Source organism: Megascapheus bottae, chromosome 15 (assembly GCF_031878675.1).
Source record: "Megascapheus bottae isolate mThoBot1 chromosome 15, mThoBot2.hap1, whole genome shotgun sequence".
NCBI lineage: Eukaryota > Metazoa > Chordata > Mammalia > Rodentia > Geomyidae > Megascapheus > Megascapheus bottae.
Genome location: NC_143523.1, coordinates 48,459,205 through 48,479,494, shown reverse-complemented (window position 1 = coordinate 48,479,494; position 20,290 = coordinate 48,459,205). Strand labels below are relative to the sequence as shown.

At 41.7% G+C, this 20,290-nt stretch overlaps 1 protein-coding gene across 33 annotated transcripts in view; it reads left to right on the top strand.

The window, feature by feature from the left end:
• Kcnma1 (potassium calcium-activated channel subfamily M alpha 1) overlaps positions 1-20,290 on the top strand; it is a 675,048-nt gene that overhangs the window by 439,481 nt on the left and 215,277 nt on the right. For all 33 annotated transcript variants that reach the window (XM_090346647.1, XM_090346640.1, XM_090346639.1 and 30 more), the window contains exons 6-7: positions 10,526-10,601; positions 19,812-19,887. In XM_090346647.1, coding sequence (XP_090202773.1) covers positions 10,526-10,601; positions 19,812-19,887 — 152 coding nt within the window. The remainder of the gene's footprint in view (positions 1-10,525; positions 10,602-19,811; positions 19,888-20,290) is intronic.

Sequence of the window (20,290 nt, the reverse complement as noted above, 5' to 3'; positions counted from 1 at the left end):
TTAATAATTATTTTATTTTTTTAATTTTCAAGACATTTTCACAACACACTGTTGTTTAATATACCTATTAAATTTAAGTTTATATTTCTTCTGTGGAATGGAAAATCTGCATCCTTGGACCTTCCTCACACTGGCCACCTCGTTAGCAGCTGCTCCAGTCCTAGAAATACAAGATTAACCCTTTCAGATTCCATGCAAGTGAGATTATGCAGTATTCCTATCCCTAGGTTTGGCTTATCTCACTTAACACAATATCCTCAGGTATTATGTTTTTCCATGTTTTTTTTTTTCCAAGTGGCAGGATTTTCTCCATTTTTTAATATATTGGCATACCATTGTGTCTATATACCACATGTTCAAAAGTCCACTCATCCATTGATGGACTCATAGATTGATTCCACATAGATTGAATGATGTTTCAGTAAATACAGGTGAAAGTTGTCTCTTGTACATACAAGTTTCATTTGTTTGTAGCTACAGATCCAGTAACAGGATTGCTGGATTCAATGGTACATATATTTTTCACTTTTGGAGGCACACCATTACTGTTTTCCATGGTTACTGTACTTGTTTATACACAAAGGTTTCCATTATTTGGCATCCTTATCTCTCTTTTTTCTTTTAGTTTTTGGTGTGACCATTCTAACTGGTTTTAAAATTTTTGTATTATTATTTTGAGATAAAGTCACACTATGTCTTTCAGGCTGGCCTCAAACTTTACATCCTCTTGCATCTCAGAGTGCTGGGATAATCCCCCAGGCATTTACCTCAATGTCTGTCTTTCTCATTGTTGTTCTATTTTATGATTTTTCATAGTCTGTGCTACCCTATTTTATATCATCACTCTGTTTTCTTCATTTCTGTTAGTGTTTGTCTGGTACAAAATTTCCAACATTTTATTTCTAATTTGCCTGGGCTTTTCAAGATGACTTTAATAAGCAGCACAGATATAGAATTGGTTATTAGTATTTTTTCATATATTTTTTATTGTAATTAATAGAAGGGTTACATTATATTTGCCAGATAAAAGGTGCATTAATTCACATACATTGATACCCTTTCTCATGTATTTTTTCATTCTATTCACATCTTTGTCCTTTCATAGAATAAATTTAGCCCATTTAATTTTATTGTGTTTATGAATATATTTGGGCTTTTGTTCTTTTTTTAAAAATGTCTTTATAATGAATATGCTTTTGGGGTCTCTACCTTTCAGTTAGATTGTTTAATTGCCTAAGTTCTTTTACTCCACCTTGATTAAACTTTGTTGCCCTTCTCTTAGGATATGGAATTACTGGTTTCAAAATATATTCTTTTATTATGCCAGTCCCAGAGTTTGAACTCAGGCCTGAGCACTGTCCTTGGACTTTCTCAAGGCCTAATGCTCTGCTACTTGAGCCACAGCACTGCTTCTGGCTTTTCCTATGTATGTGGTACCAAGGAATGGAACTTGGGTCTTCATACATGCTAGGCAAGCACTCTTACCACTAGGCCAAACTCCTGGCCCCTCAAAATGTATTTTAAAGTTTTAAGCATATACACTACTTAGACAAGCACTCTTCTTGTGAAAGCACTAGGATTTGAACTCAGGGCCTCCTGCTTGCTTGGCAGGTGTTATACCACTTGAGCCACACCTCTAGCTCCTTTTCTTCATTTGTTGTTTTTTAAAGGTAGGGACTCACTTTGTACCCAGGCCCACCTGGGCTATAGTCCTCTTCCTTGGGCTTTTCTGGGTCACTGAGGCTGCAAGCACTCAACACTGTATCCAGGCATTATGCTTCCTCTTGTAGTTAGGATGGCAGGTGCACATCACTGTACCCACTCATGGGCTGAGATGGACTCTAAAAAGGTTTTATGACCAGACTGGTTTGGAAGTATGACCCCTTGATCTCTGCTTCTCAAGTATCAAGGATGACAGACTTTTGAAAATACTCCCCGCTGCAAGCACTATGCTCAAGTTTTCCATACACATACTTAAAACTAATTTTATGTTATAATAGGCAAATAATAACATTTTTCCTTAAAACAAAATGAGAGAATGTTAGCACATTTTTCTTCTGCTGCTCCACATGCTTCCATCTTCAAGGTATATCATGAGATTTTAATTTTAGGTTATTGCTATTTTTTATTATATACAAACTACTCATTTAATAGATAAGTCATTAGATACTTTGTCTTTGCCGCTATCTTCTTTTGTTTGTTTGGGGGTTTTTTGTTTGTTTTTTTGGTTTTTTTTGCCAGTCCTGGGCTGGAGCTCAGGGCCTGAGCACTGTCCTTGGACTTTCTCAAGGCTTGAGCTCTACCACTTGAGCTACAGGACCACCTCCAGCTTTTCTTCTGTGTATGTGGTACCAAGGAATTGAACCCAGGGCTTCCAGCATGCTAGACAAGCACTCTGCTGCTGGGCTACATTCCTGGCCCTCAACTTTTTCTCTAAAGCCATTTTCCTAAATTGTTTTGTTATAGAAATTAGTCTTAAGTATAAATGTATTATAGGCTAGGCCTTTCTCATAGTAAAGCTTGCCTTTCTTGAAATGTTAACAGATTCGGTTTTGTGCTTACCAGGGAGTTGGGGATTTTCTGTTACACCGTATGTGATAATGCCTCTGTTTATGGCTGCTTGTCTGGAAAACTCACATCTTGTTCAAAGCTGGTTCTGTGTCTGTGGAGACATTTCAGCACTTGCCAGGGCACTTTAGAATTTTCCTTGCTCCAATACCTGCATTGCCCTCCCTGCCTGCTCTATCTTCTTCTCCACCTCTGCTCTACTAGTTGTTCCTGTTTCTGCACTACAGGTAATCTGATTCCAAGCCAGTCCTTCCTGTTCCATGCTGCCATTTCCTTCTTCCTTTTGATCTGTCTATTTCACCACCTCTTCAGCCTCCCTCTGTGGAACTCTTCTTCCATATGCTGACAGAGACATCACTCACATCCTTCTATAATTATGGAAACACGTACAGTTGCCTTGCAGATCTACAAGGCATTGATTCCAGGTCTCCCATCAAATGGCACAATATCTTTACATACGCTGCACATATTCTTCTGAATACTTTAACTCATAACTAATACAATCTAAGTGCCATATAAATAGCTGTGGGATTATTTTATTTAGAAAGTAGTGCATAAAAGAATTTGTACCCTAATCAATACAAATAGTTATTTTAGGCAGGGGATGTTTTCAATCCCAGACAGTTGACTCTGAGGATATGTACCCCATGGATGTGGTATTTTCTCTTGTTGTACACTCATATAAAGCTTAAAGCTAGGGTTTTCAGTTTTTCCAAGTTAATTTTCAATAGAATATATGCTTTTGTTGGTAGTATTATGGTTGATGTTTTAAACTCAGGGCGGCATGCTTGTTAAGTAGGGTCTCTACCACTTGGGCCACAACTCTCAGCCCTTTTTAGCTTTTAGTTATTCTTCACATTGGGACTTGTGTTTGTTTGCTTGCTTGTTTCCTTTTTTTTTTTTTTTTAGCCCCACAGTCTGACCTGGACAGCCATTCTCCTATTTATACCTCTGTTATAGCTGGGATGACAGACACACAGCATCATAACTAGCTTTTTGCTTAAGATGGATCTTTCTGACTTTTTTCCCCAGGCTGACCTTGTTCCACAATTTTCCTTATTTCTGCCTCTTGACTAGCCAGAATTACCAGTGTGAACTATGATGCCTGGCTCTACTACAAACTTTTACCTACACTGTGTTCCCATATTCTTTATGTAGAATAGTCTTCCATTCTTCTTTGTAAGATTTTACTGCCCCTCTACCACTTTAGGGTTATCTTAAGAAGGTCTAGAGACAAACCACTGTGTCCAGTCTGCCATGTTTACCCAATCTTGCATGCTTTTATTCATGAGTGAGTTGTATTGGTGGTATGTTCTTTAAAATTAGGTAGATAGTACTAAGTGGATTAATTATTGGTTTTAAGTTACTCCTGAACAGGAAAAAACATATTGAAAGGGCAAAATAAAGCTTGGTCTTGAATTCGGCCTGGGCACTGTCCCTGAGCTCTTCAGCTCATGGCTACCACACTACCCTTGAGCCACAGTCCCACTTCTCATTTTCTAGTGGTTAATTGGAGATAAGAGTCTCAGGTACTTTTGTGCCCAGGCTGACTTTGAACCTTGATTCTCAGATCTCAGCCTCCTGAGTAGCTAGGATTACAGGCGTGAGCCACTGCACCTCGCTTAAAGCTTGGATCTTTTGATACGTTATTAACCAAAATAAACAAACATATCAGTATGGAATAGTAAATGGAAAGGTAAAAGAACCAAAAATTGTCCAAAGCTAGAATTTTTACCTCGCTGATCTTAGTGGTATGAGACTATTTTATTTAAATGTACTGAGGGTCAGCTTTTGGTAGCAAATTTATATTTGTTTTGGTACCAATTCTGACATCTGAGATCAAGTCCTGGGTGCTGTCTCTGAGCTTTTTTGTTCAAAGCTAGTGCTGTACCAGTTGACCCACAGTCCACTTCTGACTTTTTCATGGTTGATTGGTGAGAAGAATTATATAGACTCCTATATAACCTGGTTTGAACCATGATCCTCAGATCTCATCCTTCTTAGTAGCTAAGATTATAGGTATGAGTCATAGACACAAAATAAGATCAGTTTCCTTCTGTCTCTTTTTTAAAAAGAGATTGGAGGGCTGGGAGTTTGGCCTAGTGGTTAAAGTGCTTGCCTAGCATGCATGAAGACCCGGGTTCGATTCCTCGGTACCACATACATAGAAAAAAGCCGGAAGTGGTGCTGAGGCTCAAGTAGTAGAGTTCTAGCTTTGAGAAAGTCCAAGGACAGTGCTCAGGCCCTGAGCTCAAGCCCAGGACTGGCAAAAAAACAAAAAAAAAACCCAAAAACAAAACAAAAAAAAGAGATTGGGATCATAATAAAATATAAACGTTTTTAAATTTCAACAATAAATGTGAATAGGCTTCAAAAGAAGCTATGACTACAGTTTTAAATTTATGTTTCTGTTTCAATTTATGGTTTTCTGCATTTGTATATATCAAGTTTCAAAATTCATATGACAGTAAGAGTCATTGCTCTTACTCAAGTTTCCAGTTTTATTAACAAATAATTGCATGCAACTTACACTTTTTATCTGGATCAGCCAGATGTAAACACTACTTTCCCCTCCAAATCTTCCACTGAATGCATTATAAGAAATCTTTTATTATACTATTGACTCTTTTTAATTTATAGCTAGGTGGTTATGTTCTTTAAAATTGACTTAGGCAGTGTGCAAAGTGGGTCAGTTATAGGTTTTAAGTCATTCAGTGATTATTCATGAACAGGGAGAATCGCTTTGAACGGGCAAAATAAAGCTTAATCTTTTAATATGTTGTCAACAATAAATAAATATATCAATATGGAATAATAAATTAAATGTTAAGAGAACGGAAAATAGCCCAGATCAAAGGCACAACATATGATTGTGCATTGATACTGGACTTCTTTTTTTTTTTTTAGGTTCAACACTAGGTATTGAACTCAGTGCTTTCAAGACAGGTGCTGCACCCATATCTGATATCGATATGCTTACTCTTTCTCTCCCTCAGCCCTCCCTCCTTTTTTCCTCACTTTCCTTCCTCCCTCTTATACTTCTTCCTTTCCTTCCTTCTTCTTTCCTTCCCTTACAATATTTTGTGCAGTGAGGAATGTGGGCAAAGAAAGAAAATTGAACTCACATGCTAGTTGAAAAGGCAGATTGCTCAGACACTTGACAAGATGCATCATAAGAATGCTGTGCTAAGGCCAAGTGCCAGAGATTCACACGTGTAATCCTACCTACCAGGAGGCTGAGATTTGAGGGTCATGGTTCAAAGCCAGCTTGGGCAGGAGAGTTACTGAGACGCTTATCTCCAGTTGACTTCCAAAAATCCAGAAGTGGAGCTGTAGCTCAAGTGGTAGAGCATTAGCCTTGATCAAAAAAGCTCCAGGACAGCACCCAGTCCCTGAATTCAAGCCCCAGGACTAGATGGCATTCACACAGCTAGTTTGAATCTGCAATGTCCCTTAATGGCTCATGTCTTAAAGCTAACTCACAACCTTTCTATTTCTTTTTAGAACTCTTTATCTCATAGAGACAGGCAACCACATTGCTGGTAACAGATTACCTGTGGGCCAGAGGCCCAAAACTGTCAGATTCTCTTCCTAGCCCACAAGCTCAAGATACCCATTCTGACTGAATAGATCTTTTTGAACTCCTTGAAAAACATTCTTTTGCACAAACTGAGAAGTAATACATTTGTTAGAAATTGGGACATTCAAAAACAGAAAAAAAATATCGTTGTTTTCTTTTGAATGACCACTTGACTGGATACTGAAGTATTGGGACAGGTTGTCTGAAAACTGAATATCCTCCAAGTCCTTATTTGTGTCTGTCAGGTTCACAATGCTGTGACAAAATAAGCAACAGGTAAGTAAAAAGTTGTATGAGCTGAGATACATGATGTGTATGGGGGAAGGACGTGTTTGGGCTCATGGTGCAGAGGATTTGGTACACGGTTACTTGACCCTGTTGCCTTGGATCTGTGGCAGAGCTGAGCAGCATGGTGGGCAATGTGCAGTCCAGCAAAGCTGTTCACCTCATGGTAGTTGGAGAGCATAAAAGAAAGGGTGAGGGCCAGCTACTCAGGAGGCTGAGATCTGAGGACCATGGTTTGAAGCCAGCCTGGGTAGGAAACTCCATGACACTCACTAATAAATTACTCAAAACAACAGCAACAACAACAAAAAAACCCTAGAAGTGACACTGTGGCTCAAGTGGTAGAGTGCTTGTCTTGAGCAAAAGAAGCTCAGTGAAAATATCTAGGCCCAGACCAGAAGAAAAAAAGGAAGGAAGGAAGGAAGGAAGGAAGGAAGGAAGGAAGGAAGGAAGGAAGGAAGGAAGGAAGGGAGAAAGATAGAAAGAAAGAAAAGAACGAAAGAGAGAGTAAAGAAGGAGGGAAGGAAGGAAGGAAGGAAAGAAGGAAGGAAGGAAGGAAGGAAGGAAGGAAGGAAGGAAGGAAGGAAGGAAGGGGAAGGGAAGGGAAGGGAAGGGAAAGGAAAGGAAAGGAAAGGAAAGGAAAGGAAAGAAAAGGAAAGGAAAGGAGGGAGGAAGGGAAGCTGAGTTCCCAGATCCTTAAGGGCACACCCTCAATGATGTAACTTTCTCCCACTTATGTCCTACCTCTTAAAGGTTCCAGCACTATTCACAGGTTAGAGCCCATACCTTCACCACATGAACAATTGGGGGATATTTATGATCCAGATTGTAACATTATTTAATATTTAAGCTACATAAATCGCCTTACTGGTAAATACTGTACTATATTGTTTTCTGGATAACCTTGTTTTCAGGAAGGCAGGTTCTTTTCAGATGAGATATCGTTCTTTTAAGTCATTGACATTTTCTCCCTCTCCCTTTGTACTCCTCATCCATGAGTTTAAGTTGAGTCTTCCTTAATTGCAAAATAGTTCCACCGAGGACCACTTAGAAGACTCCTTGTTCATGCAGAAAGGAAAGAACTTCATCCTAGGGCCTCTGTTAATTTCCCAATGCTTCTTCCCATCATGCTTTAATTTTATTCTTTAATAGTTGGAATTTGACCAGAAAATAGGCAGATGCTTCTTAAGACCATATTTCATTTTACCTTTTAATCTAGAGTCAGTTTTTTCATATCCAGAATATTCTTTGCAATTCTGTCTGGCTGCTGCTTAAGATGTAGACATTGTCTGTACTTCCCTTTGAAATGCATTTTTTCATATACTTTTATTGTAATTAATAGAAGGGATACATTATATTCACCAGATAGAAGGTGCATTACTTCACATATATTGATACCCTTTCGCATGTCTTGATCCCCATTTCCCTCCTCCGATCCCACCCCTCATCTTCCCTCCCTTCCCTATCCAATTTCAAATAACCGAATATGCATATATACACTATATCAGATAACAAGGTGAAATACTATAACAATATGAAATAACCAAGGGACAGCAAAAGAGATGGGAGATAACATAGTACATTAAGGACAACAATCACTCATTATATGGCTTTTGTTTCTATATCCTGGAGGTCCTTTCATTTAGCATCATTCTATATGGCCTTATGTATCTAGGTTTTGTTCTATTGTAAATCTCTGCTAGGAGAGCCCAAGGTTTCTACTGATTATGACAAATGAGGGAAGCCATTGAACCTATGTTCCATTGAGTCTGGCTTACAAATGAACGATGTTGTTCTTTTTGACAGCAGCATAGAATTCCATTGTGTATAAATACCACATCTTGTTGATCCAGTCATCAACTGAGGGACATCTGGGTTGGTTCCATATCTTTGCTATGGTAAAGAGTGCTGCAATGAACATCGTTGTGCTGGTGGATTTAGTATGTCTTTGTTTCTGGATGATTGGGTAAATGCCAAGTAGTGGAATTGCTGGGTCATAGGAGAGCTCTGTGTTTAGTCTTTTGAGGAACTGCCATACTGCTTTCCATAGTGGTTGAACGAGTTTGCATTCCCACCAGCAGTGTAGTAGTGATCCTTTCTGGCCAGCATCTGTTGTTATTAGATTTCTTGATCATGGCCATTCTAACTGGAGTGAGGTGGAATCTTAGAGTTGTTTTGATTTGCATTTCTTTTATGGCCAGAGATGTTGAGCATTTCTTCATGTGTCTATAGGCCATTCTTTACATTCCTCAGTCTAATAAAGGCTGTGTATGATAAACCCACAGCTAGCATTATACTTAATGGTAAAAAGCTAAAGCCATTCCCTCTAAAATCAGGAACGAGACAAGGATGCCCACTCTCTCCACTCCTCTTTAACATAGTATTGAAATGCATTTTATTCATAGGTTGGATCTCTGGTGTATTTCTGTCTTTCCTTTTTTTTTTTTAAAGTTACCTCTCTTTTTTACTCTCCCTTTCCCTTACTTTCTCTGTTTTCTGAGATTACCTCATCTCAGTTTGGTATCCTGTTCAAGTTGGGCTTGGGCAGTGTTAAGTTGGTTTTTCATCCTTTTTGTTTTCTGTGACTAATATTTTGGCTTATGGCTCCTTCAATTCATCTTTGCATTTTCTGGTTTAATTAACATTACATAAATATTATTTGGCATAGAAAGCAAATGTTTTCTGGAATAATCTTGTGTTCAGGAGGATACATTCTTTTCCAATGAGATATCATCCTTTTCAAGCATTGACATTTTCTTCCTCTTCCTTTATGGTACCAGCTCTACATCCCTGAGCTTCAGGTTGAGTCTTTCTTACTTGCAAAATAGTTCCACTGAGGACCACTTAGGAGACTCCTTCTTGAAGCAGAAGGGAAGGAACTTCATCTTGGGGCCCCTGGAGAATTCCCAGTACTTCTTCTCTTCATGCTTTAGGTTCCCCATCAAGCATTCCATGGGGGTGAAGCTGTCAATTCAGCCCGCTGACTCTTAGCTCCATATCTGGCACCAGAGCGGTGTGGGGCATGTCATGAAATGCTTTTGAAAACACAGAAAAGGAAATTTCCTTGGGAGTGGGTGTGATATTCAGTGTGCCTTGATGCTGGGTAGGCAGCAGTATGTACATAAATTCTCCCATGTGGTAGACAGGTGTTAGGCCCATTGTTGAGCTCAAAGGTTTTTGAATCATGACTTTGACAGCAATGAAAGTTAAGTGTATTCTTGGCTATGAAAACACAATAATACTTTGTATCTTTAAAAAAAGTTTCTTTATTGTGCTTTCCTTTTCTGTCTCTGTCTCTGTCTCTCTCTGTCTCTGTCTCTGTCTCTTTCTCTCTCTCTCTCTCTCTCTCTTTCTCTCTCTCTCTCTTTCTCCTTTTCTCAGCTAAAGCCAGAAAGTCTTTCATTCAAGAGAGGATTCAATGGCTTTATAAAGGACAAATATTCATCCTGACATTAGTAAAAATGTTGTTATTTAAGTTGTGGGATCTTACTGATCTCTCTCTCTCTCTCTCTCTCTCTCTCTCTCTCTCTCTCTCTCTCTCTCTCTCTCTCTCTCTCTCTCTCATATACACACATACACACTCTTTCTTTTATTTTGTGAGCAAATATAAACTCTAATAGAAAAATTAGATAGTGTTATGGTCATACTCCTCATTTTAGAGGGCTGAAAATAAAGATGAAAACATATCAAACAAAGACATGGGTGATCCGATTGAGTCTTCATCCGCTTTTAGCACAAGGGTTACATTGGACAGTCACAACTATCAGTATTCTTCAGAGATAAAATCCTGTCAGACCTCAGGTAACTCAGAAACTGCTCAAATTACAGCTCACCAAAGAAGGAAGCCATTTACCTGGGCCCTCCTCACTCCTGTCTACTTTAAGGGGCACTAGACAGACTTCCCTTGACGAGAAAGCCAGTTTATCTGCTTAAATTAAAGCAGTCAAGAATCAGCATGAAGGAATGTGTCCAAAGCACCAGGCTAGTTATCTTCTGCAAGGATTCCTTATCCCACCAACCCAACTGGCAGGCCGTGGACATTAAAACCACAAGCCAAAAATAATACAGCTCTGTCTCATTTCTCTTTTTCAGGTTTGAGATTTTTACGAGCCCTTAGACTGATACAGTTTTCAGAAATTTTGCAGTTTCTGAATATCCTCAAAACCAGGTAAGACATTTTTTCTCCTACTTTGCCCCATCCTGGCCCCTAGTGCCAAAAACACATATCACATGCATTTAACTTCATCCTGGGATCACTAAGAGTTCTGCTGGTCACAGAAAGAGGGGCCTACACAGAGACAGAGAGAAGCCAGACTCGGACTTGTGTTGTTCTCTTTCGGAAAGACGAGGGACTAACTAGAGGGGCAGGTGGGGAAGCACGGTGGTTTGGGCTGGAAGCCCATGCTCAGTGATGAGGCTTGGTGTCCTATGCACAGTAGATAGGGACGGGTTTGCTCATTGATTGGAAAGCCCTGGCTGCCAGGTCCTAAATTGCAACTTTATTACACCACTAAATAAGAAATTGAACTTGGTCATAAAGGCAAGAAAAGCAATGCTCTTTGAAAGGCAATCACAAACCTCATACGGCAAACAGAAAATCATTTCATTTCTAAGTACATTTTAGATGTTCACTTTATATCTAGAGAGCCCTTGGGGCTTGCTGGGTGAATTGCCTTCTGGGGAAAACCCTAAAAACCTCCAGCCAAAGGCAGCGTGGCTGCTTATGTTAACTCTGTTATGATGTCGAGAACACAAACTGGACCAGGAACAAAACTCTCCAGGGGATGCCCTGTCTGATGACCTGCCTTTCGCACAGCTGGCCTGAGACCAGGGCTGTGTTGATAAATACACTAATAAAAGGCGTTAGACGTACTCTAATGGAGAATAAGTACAGGGCATAAATTTCTCTTCTAGGAAATTGCACTTTAAGGAGCTTGCTGCTAATGTTCCGTTTCCTCTTTCTTTGGTTGGCCTTAACGCGTTTGATAAACGACTGGAAAACAGGACACCTTTGCATTTAGTGGTTTATAATGAATAAAACTGCATTTTTTTGAGGTCTGGATTCAGCATAATTTTCTCAGAAAGACTGGGGAGTTGACTTTGTGAGGCTGACATAGTCCAATAAATTCAACCAACTCTTGACACTCTTCTTTTTGTGTTCAAGTTTTTACTCATTTTGGGACTGTTATTGTTCTATTGGCTTTGAGTAGATGCACAAAGGGGTTTCTGTTTATGAATACTATGCATCTTGATCCACGTCACCCCTTCCAGCCTTGTCCCACATCTCTCCCAGCCCCGTCATCCTTCAGTTTTCCCGGTTCCATTTTCACCTATGTACATTGAATGTTATGACTGTAATCCAGATTACTATCACCTTTCCAACTATCTACCCACTTCAATGTGAGGTAAGATTTACTTTCTATAAGTGGAATTCACAGGGAAATGTGCCATTGAAGTCTTTTAGAGTATGTCCCTTCCCCTCGCATTTAATTCGCTCTAGGAAGAGCCACCTTCCCGCCCTCCTGTGATTCGGAATCAGGAACTGACAGTTGATTCTGAGTTTCTGCTAGTGGCTCACCCATTTCCCACTCCATGGGAAAGATTCCTTTCTTTCTTTTGGATGGAGGAATAAGCTCGAACTTCCCAGGAGGACAGCCTCCCCCCATAGCTAGGCACTTATGGCACTTCCTTTCCCAGTATAGACGACAGAAATTGGAAGCAGCCAGTTGGGGGAAGAGAAGATACTGCACTGAGAAACAGCAGATCAAGGGAAGAGTCATGGGTGATCATCAGCTGGTTGGTCATCTCCCATCCTGGACCTCAATAACTCCACCTCCCACTAAAGTAACTTTGATGTCAGCTGGTGTATCCCACCACTGCTCCATAGGGTAGATGTCCCAACGTTCCCATAATTCCTAGTCAGAAACAAGGATTGCATGAATCCCAGGAGCCTAAGTCAATGCCCATCTGAACCAGCACTATGATGAATGCTCAGATGGGTGCAGGGTGAGGAAAGCCTGAGTCAGGCTGTCTTCTGGTGTAGTGGGTATGAAGGTTGCTGTATGCCTAGGTACTGGGCACCATCGAGGAGCTGCACTGAGCCAGGCTGGGCAGGCAGGAGTTGTGGATTCAGGCAAAGATCTTTGCAAGGAAAGGAGATGACAGAAGTAAATCTTATAGAAAACTAAGTGTCTGTTATCCTGAGGGGTGGCAGGTGGGGGAGGGGGATGAGAGAGTTCTAAGAAGCCTAGAGGCTTTAGGACAACTCTCATAATCCCTTTCTCCACAGGTGCCTGGCTAGTCTAACCTCTTTCCTTCCGCCAGGAAGTCCTCTGCAGAGTCATGAAATCTGGACTCTTAGGGGGTCTCTGTTCTTGGCTACTTGCATGACAGCCTTCAGTGCATGTGAAAGATTGGGGAGATTTTGTCTCTCTCCAATGGCAAATCCTTAACAATCTGTGGCATTGGGTGGGGATGGAGGCTATGCAAGTATGACGTGATGGAACAATGTGAAGATGCAGTTTCACATTCTGGCCTTCAGCTTCCTGGTCCAGTCAAGAGCTGGACACATCAGGCCAGAGAGATGCATGGGGAGGGGGAGTGGTGAAGATTCAGGACAGGAGGAGGAAAGTTGGAGTAAACAGGGTGATGTTAGCAAGTCTTAGGTGAGTAGCATGGGGACAGGTCATCATCAAATTACAAGCCAACCAGAGAGCCTAGAATCTTTCCATGGCTTGTTTAAGGGAATCTGTGAGACCCTAGGTCCTTGTCTGAACTGTGGGAAGTTCCTCAGTTACCCTGCAGACTGGTGAACTAGCTTAGAGATACTGGATCACTTAATCACAGTCAGAGACACATAGGCAGCTCTGCTTTGGGGCTGCAACCACATAGCTGCTGCATGTTGTTTGGGATAAGTGTCACATGGCTCACATAAAAATAGATAGATGGGGGCGGTGGGTGGGAGAAAAAATAGATGGATAGATAGACAGATAGATATAGGTCAATAGGTAGTTATAGATAGATAATAGATAATATGTATTATCAAAAAGAAAATTGGTTTATTGTTTTTAGTAATTATTAGAGTAAAATATTTCAACAATATGGGGAATTATAAATGATGAATTCATCCCCACATTGCACCATTTCAGGGTAATCACTGTTATCTACCATGTCTTTATGGCCCATAACCTTTGTATATGCCATTCCTTGCTTGTGTTAATCAATACATATGAGTGGTGGCATCTAGACATTAAAATTTTATTACCTCTATGACTTTAGGAATGTTTTCAGTCAGGCCATGATAGCCTGTGGATGTAATCCTAGCTACTCAGGAGACTGGGATCTGAGAATCATAGTGTAAAGAGAACTGATAACAAAATTCAGGAGACTATTATCTCCATGATCCTCATAGCCCAGTCTCCTGAGTATCTAACCAGTAAAAAGATGGAAATGGAGCTGTGACTCAAGTGGTAGGACAGCATTATCCTGGCCCTGAGTTCAAGCTACAATACCAGCACCAAAGAACAAAAACAAAACCAAAAAAAGGATAAGGAGTAGAACACCTGTAATCCTAGCTACTCAGGAGGCTGAGATCTGAGGATCACAGTTCAAAGCCAGCCCCAGCACTAAAGAACATGAGATTCTTATCTCTAATTCATCACTAGAAAACAGGAAGTGAGACTGTGGTTCAAGGAGTAGGGTGGTAGCCTTGAGCTAAAGAGCTCAGAGACAAGGTTCCAAGAGTCTAAACCCCAGGACCCACAAAATAAAAAGGATAAGGAGATGTGAAATGAAGAACAATCAATGCTCTCAGATTCCTGGATTTTACTGAGAGTAAGATGACATTGAAAGATTTTAATCAAGAGAGGAAATGTAATGACACATTCTAGAATGATTCCCTGTTTTATCACTTATGTAGGTTTAGAGTGTCCAGGGAAGAAATAAGAAGTGGCTGGAGGAGGAGAGAGGATGTACAGCTGTCTAAATACATAACATAATTTTCTTTCCACAACATAGTTTATGATTCAAACCATCCATCTCAGTAAGGAACAGTCCAGTTGGGTTTTCAGGACTTGAGGGTTAAGACATTTGACACCTTCCCAGCACCAGTAGCAATAAAACGGGATAGTGACACTGACATCTGACTGTGCCCTCAGCCAGAAACAGGGAGGGAAATTGGAGACAGTGCTTCCGTTCTCACATAATGCCACAGATGGGAATTAGGGAAGCAACTGGTGCTTCCTTGGGTAAAGTAGATGGTGCTTTGTGAATGAGTAGAAACATACCTTGTTAGAGGAGACAAAGATGGTCCTTGGTAACTTTGGGTTTACAGCTGTCACTGCAGGAGTCAGGTCCTCACCCAGCATCCACAGTCCTGGAGAAGACCCCTGTGCTCATTCACTGATAATCTGCTGTTATCCACTGATGGGGAAAGCTCATGGGGCTGGAGCTCAGAAGTTGAAATAACTTTCTTTAGGTGGGCTGGGTTCTCAAGATAAAAATCATAGCCCATCCCCTGGGAACAAGAAAGAAACTAGAATCTAAAAGATCCTAATAATTCTGTGTGTCTCTCTGTGTGTGTGTCTGTGTGTATATGTGTGTGTGTGTTTGTGTGTGAGTGTGTGTGTGTGTGTGTGTGTGTGTGTGTGTGTGTGTGTGTGTGTACTGAGGCTTTGAGTTCTGTCCCTGAGCATTTTTGCTCAAGGTTGGTACTCTACCAAATGAACCATAGCTCCACTTCCAGTTTCTTGGTAGTTTAGTGGAGGTAAGAATCTTACAGAGTTTTCTGCCTAGACTGACATTGAACTATGATCCTCATATCTCAGCTTCCTGAATATCTAGGATTAAGTAGCCAGGATCATTAAATACTTGGGATACTAGTATCTAAGATTACTACCCGTATCTGCGTATGAGCTGCCAGCGCCTAACTTGGTTCTGATCACTCTTACCATTGGTGATTTCAGGTTTGGACCAATCCCTTGGCCACGAAGTCTGTGGTTGGCCTTCCTTGTGGTTACTGTGCCATGAGAGCTCAACTCTGCTCCTGGCAAAGTTTCCCAAGGAAACTCACTCAAGCTAGCAAGATCCACATTGTAGGGGATGGAGAAGGTCCACCAAGGGTTAAACCTTGCAGATCACTTGCTTGGTCATTGGGTCAAAACTGTGAAGCAAACACTGTTGATGTCATACAAATGATCAGATTTCAGGGCGGAGCGTGCACCATTTCAGCAAGGATGATGATTAAATGTTCCCCACACAACGAGAGCTCCCTCAAGCCCCATCAGTATCCCTGAGACAATGATTTAGAGATTAATAATCACCACACTGAGGTCATTTTCCCAAAGCACCAAGAGACTTAGAGACGCCTGGCAGATCTAATATCTTGAAATGGCTCAGTATGGTGGTTGCTGGCTCTGTGCTTTGTGAAGGCCCCAAGGATTTGGGACTTTGTAAGTGAATCGATTTGGTGTTTAATTCTCCCCCAAGGAAAGGAACCGTGCATGCCTCTCTGAGATCTCACCCTTTGCCTCAGTCTCCATGTTCCTCCCCTTTTTCCTTATTCTCTGGTTTTGAGGTGCAGTTTGGAGAGGCTAAAGGGTAGCCAAGGGAAAAGATTCTTTTCTGCTCTGGTTTTCTGTCGAGAAGCCTGTTGGGGGCAGGAAGTGGTGTCAGCGTGGTTGAAACTCAGCTCCTGGATCCCCAGAGTGGCTGTCCGAGCAGGGGCCATTGAGTAAATCCCTAATGACTGTTGGCCTTATTTTTGTTCTTCTAACCTCTGGTTGGCAGGATTGCTCTTCCAGAGAAGGTTCTGCAATCCAGTGAAGAGACTTTCTAGCCTGGCCAGCTGGTCCAGGGAGCAGAAAGGCCATAGTGACATTCTGCCTCCCCTCTAAGGAGCTGTCTGGATAGAGGACATTATAGGTTATTGTTAGGTGGGAATCCACCCTGTCATAGAAACTACTTAGAGGTGAGAGAGTAGGGGGGAAGCTCGCCTTCTGGGAGGCCTCTTGTTCCTGCAATTTGCTGCCTGACATTATCTATAATTTGTCCCATAACTCTAGAAGCCCTGGTATGAGCCAATCTCCCTCCCTTCCTCCTTCCCTCCCTCCCTGCTTTCTTCCTTCCTTTCTCCCCTCCTTCCTTCCTCCCTTCTTCCCTTCCTTCCTCTTTCCCTCCTCCCTGAGCTTTATCACTGGGGCCTGAACTCAGGGCCTCTTGCTCTTGCTTGGCTTTTTCAGCTAAAGGCTAGTGCTTTGCCACTTGAGCCACATCTCCACTCTGGCTTTTTATTGGTTAATTGAAGGTAAGAGTTTCACAGACTTTTCTGCTTGTGCTGACTTCAAAGTCAGATCTAGATCCTCAGATGACAGCCTCCTGAGTAGCTAAGAGTACAGGAGTGTTTCACCAGTGCCAAGTTTGTTTTTCTTATCTATGTTTTTGAAAGAGAAAAATGTCTTTCCACATATCTAAAAAGTTCAGTCTCACCCACAACACTGGAAATACCTGCTTATTCTTGTCACAAACTATCAGGATCAGCTTTGGGAGAAAAAAAAAGACCAGAGACTCCTCTCTTCAAGTACATAGGCAAATACAAAAAGCAAAGATAGACTCTGGTTCCATGCCTTTCCTAAGAGCAGCTCCCCTTCCACAGAGGGGTGCCCACTTTAAATCCCCCACAAGCCCCATCCAGTATCCTTGTCGTGTGTAGGTTCTCACTACAGGTCATCAGAGCCTCTCCTCTCCACACTTTCCTGTAATCGTTCAAGATGCAGCATGGCCACACAGTCTTCCTCCTCCCGGGACCATAACATACTTCCCGTACCTTTTAGTGGTTATACTCGCCAGCTTCCCATCACTACCACTCAGTCTGAGTGATCAACCTATCACGGGTTTACTTGGGCTCATGGTTTTGGAAGTTCCAGACCGTGATTGGTTGGCTCCATTCTTTTGGGCAGCTGGTGATACAGCACATGGTGGTTGGAGCATGTATCCCAGCAACACTTCGCACTTCATGGCCAGCAAGCAGAAGCAGGGAAGGGAGGGGCTGGAGTCCCTCAGTCTTCTTTGAAGGCACACCCCTCTGTGATCTATGGACCTCCTACAAGATCCTACCCAGTAAAGGTTCCAATACTATCCCAGAGTATAGCCTGGGTCCAGCCTTCTAATGCCTGGGTCTGTAGGGGGGAAGAGTCCAGATCTGAATGAGAGCAACCATCAAGAAAGACATTCTCATCTATGCCAGTCTGAGAGTTCAGATCCTGAAAACTAAGTACCTGAGTCCATATCCCAGCTCTGCTGCTTCCTGCAGTCCACAGAATTATTTGAAGGATCGGATGAGCTGTAAACCCAAGGCCCTTAGAAGATGGAACAGGTAGTGCGCACCTCATATGAACAGTAGCAGTGTCTTCTCTTGCCATTTCTATGATATTAAACTTAGGAAGGGGGTAGTTGGTTCCCCAGAAGAAATGGCCAGAGAGGACAGGGTACCATGCATGGATTGACCCAGAGCAATGAGCTGAGTATCTCTGGAGCCTGTACAACTAGGCTGGTACTAGAAGAAACAAGAAGGTAGAGAACAGACTTCTCTTCTGCAAGGCATAGCAGGGAGCACAAGAGCCAGGTAACAATCTAAAACATGACCGAAGATGTTCTGAGATGATAGGATTCTGTGACCAGTGAATAGCTGGAGATGAGAGCCTGGAGGGAAAGTCTCTTTGTCTTGGAAGTATCATATTGTATTATATTGCATTGTATTATAGAAAGGCTTTATTTAAGGGAGAAGTGGGGACGGAATGTGCCTCAGAGGAATGGAAAATAGATAGACGAGCGAAGTTTTCTAGTTTGGCAGTAGTGACCAATCATACATACCCTTGGCTATATGGTGACAGGTGCAGTCATTGGCATGGAAGACTGGAGGCAAGTCTGGGACTTCCTGGGACATTGCTGGCAAGAGCACGGGGTTGGGTGTCACCATGGAGATGAGCTGTTGGTTTCAGCACTCAGTTCTCCCCAGAAAAGCAGCGGGGGGTGGAGGGGACATGGAGGATGACAGGATGAAGTTGGGTGGCAGAACAGAGAAAATGATCAATTTACTCAGTGGCTATTTACAGAGTCTGGCCTGGCATGGGGCCTCACTGTTCCTAGAATTTAGACAGAAAAGACCCCTGATTTCTTGGAGCTTATAGTTTAGTGAGGGGTCATTGAATTATCCAGGGAGCACAGTGGATGTGAACACTACTGGTTTCGGGAGGCAGGACATTCCAGTGTTCTTACCCCATCTAAACTACAGGGAGGAGTGGAGGATTGAGGTACGGAGGGTGGTGTCTCTACCTTAGCTAAGTGAGTAAGTCTTACATCTATTAGTTCAGATTTCCTGGCAGAGACACATAACAGAAATGATCAAATGGGATTTAATCCTGAAGAAACCATTAGACAAATCTAGAATCTGGAACATTCGGTAAGACAGCTAAGTTCACCTTGAATTAAATGTTATTCAGAGCAAATTTTATAAAAGGGGAGGGAGGGTAGGTACAGAGTGGAAGGGAGTGTTACTTGTAAATTAAAAAGACTTTGTGGACTAATAGAGTCTGATGTCTGTTTGTGTGGTTTTATTGAAGCATAACCACTTCTATTTTGCCATGTGTTTTTTTCCCACTGCTTCTTTCAAATTACAATCGCAGAGTGAAGTAGTGGCAACAGCCGTTGTATAGCCTGCAAAACCTCAAACACTCACTTACTCTCTGTGCAGGGAAAACATCCTGACCTCTGGTTAAAGCCACATAATATCCAGATGTGAAGCCAGGGCCTTGATTAGTTACTAGATTTGGTGGGGGAGGGGTGAGAAGAACATCCAGGATGCCTGGGAACTGGTGACATTTAAATGAGGATTGCCTGTTAGATTAGATCAGGGAGCCCACACTGATTTTCTTAGATGTGATTCTGTATTAGATCCAAACTATCTTTTGGAGCTGAAGGCTGACATACTGGTAAAGGTTGTGTTGTGATGTCTACAACTTGTGTGTAAGTAAAGTAAGTTGAATAAAAAGAATGTGAAGTTAAAGGACAAGAAAAGAAGAAAATAAAAAAGAATTATGTAGAGATGTAGGATATCCAAGTGTTAATTGATGGAAAGTTGCTTTGCATTTCCCTGTGGGTTTGAAGAGTTTCCAAAGTAAAGTCAAGTTCTAAGGAAACTAGACAGGGTTCGTTCTGGAAGTACTCCGAGTAGCCCATGCAGTCTTCCTACAGGCTGTGCTGTGACTCCTGAAGCTAATTCCCTTCCAGTGACCAGAGTCTACCTTCCTCCACGGGCAAGCAGCTCTGACCAAGGTCTTCCCTTTGTAACTCGGGGTATCTGCTTGTTGTCTCTTTTCCACAGCAATTCCATCAAGCTGGTGAATTTACTCTCCATATTTATCAGCACGTGGTTGACTGCAGCTGGGTTCATCCACTTGGTAAGTAAAATCCCTTCAGCTTTGAGTGGAATAAGCCCCTTGGTGAATCTCATTAGAGAGACACGTTAGCTCAGTTGTAGATGGGGAATTGGAAAGCAACCACTTAATTGCCTAATAGTTCAATCTCGTTCTAGTTCCAATTCATAAGAGATATTACCATGAACCTACCTTTTCCAGCTCACTAGGCTTGCTTTAGGAGACTTCAATTTCTTTTGACTGCAGTACTCTGCCAACACCACAAGATGGCAGTAAATCCACAGTAAAAAATAAAAAAGCTCAGGAAAGGGCTGGGACTAAGGTTGAAAGTTTGACCCACATCTCTTTGTAAACAACAAATCCAAATCCCTTAAATTGTTTTCCTCCACTTCGCTCTTACAAAATGCTGCCTTCCATTCTTTGGCAT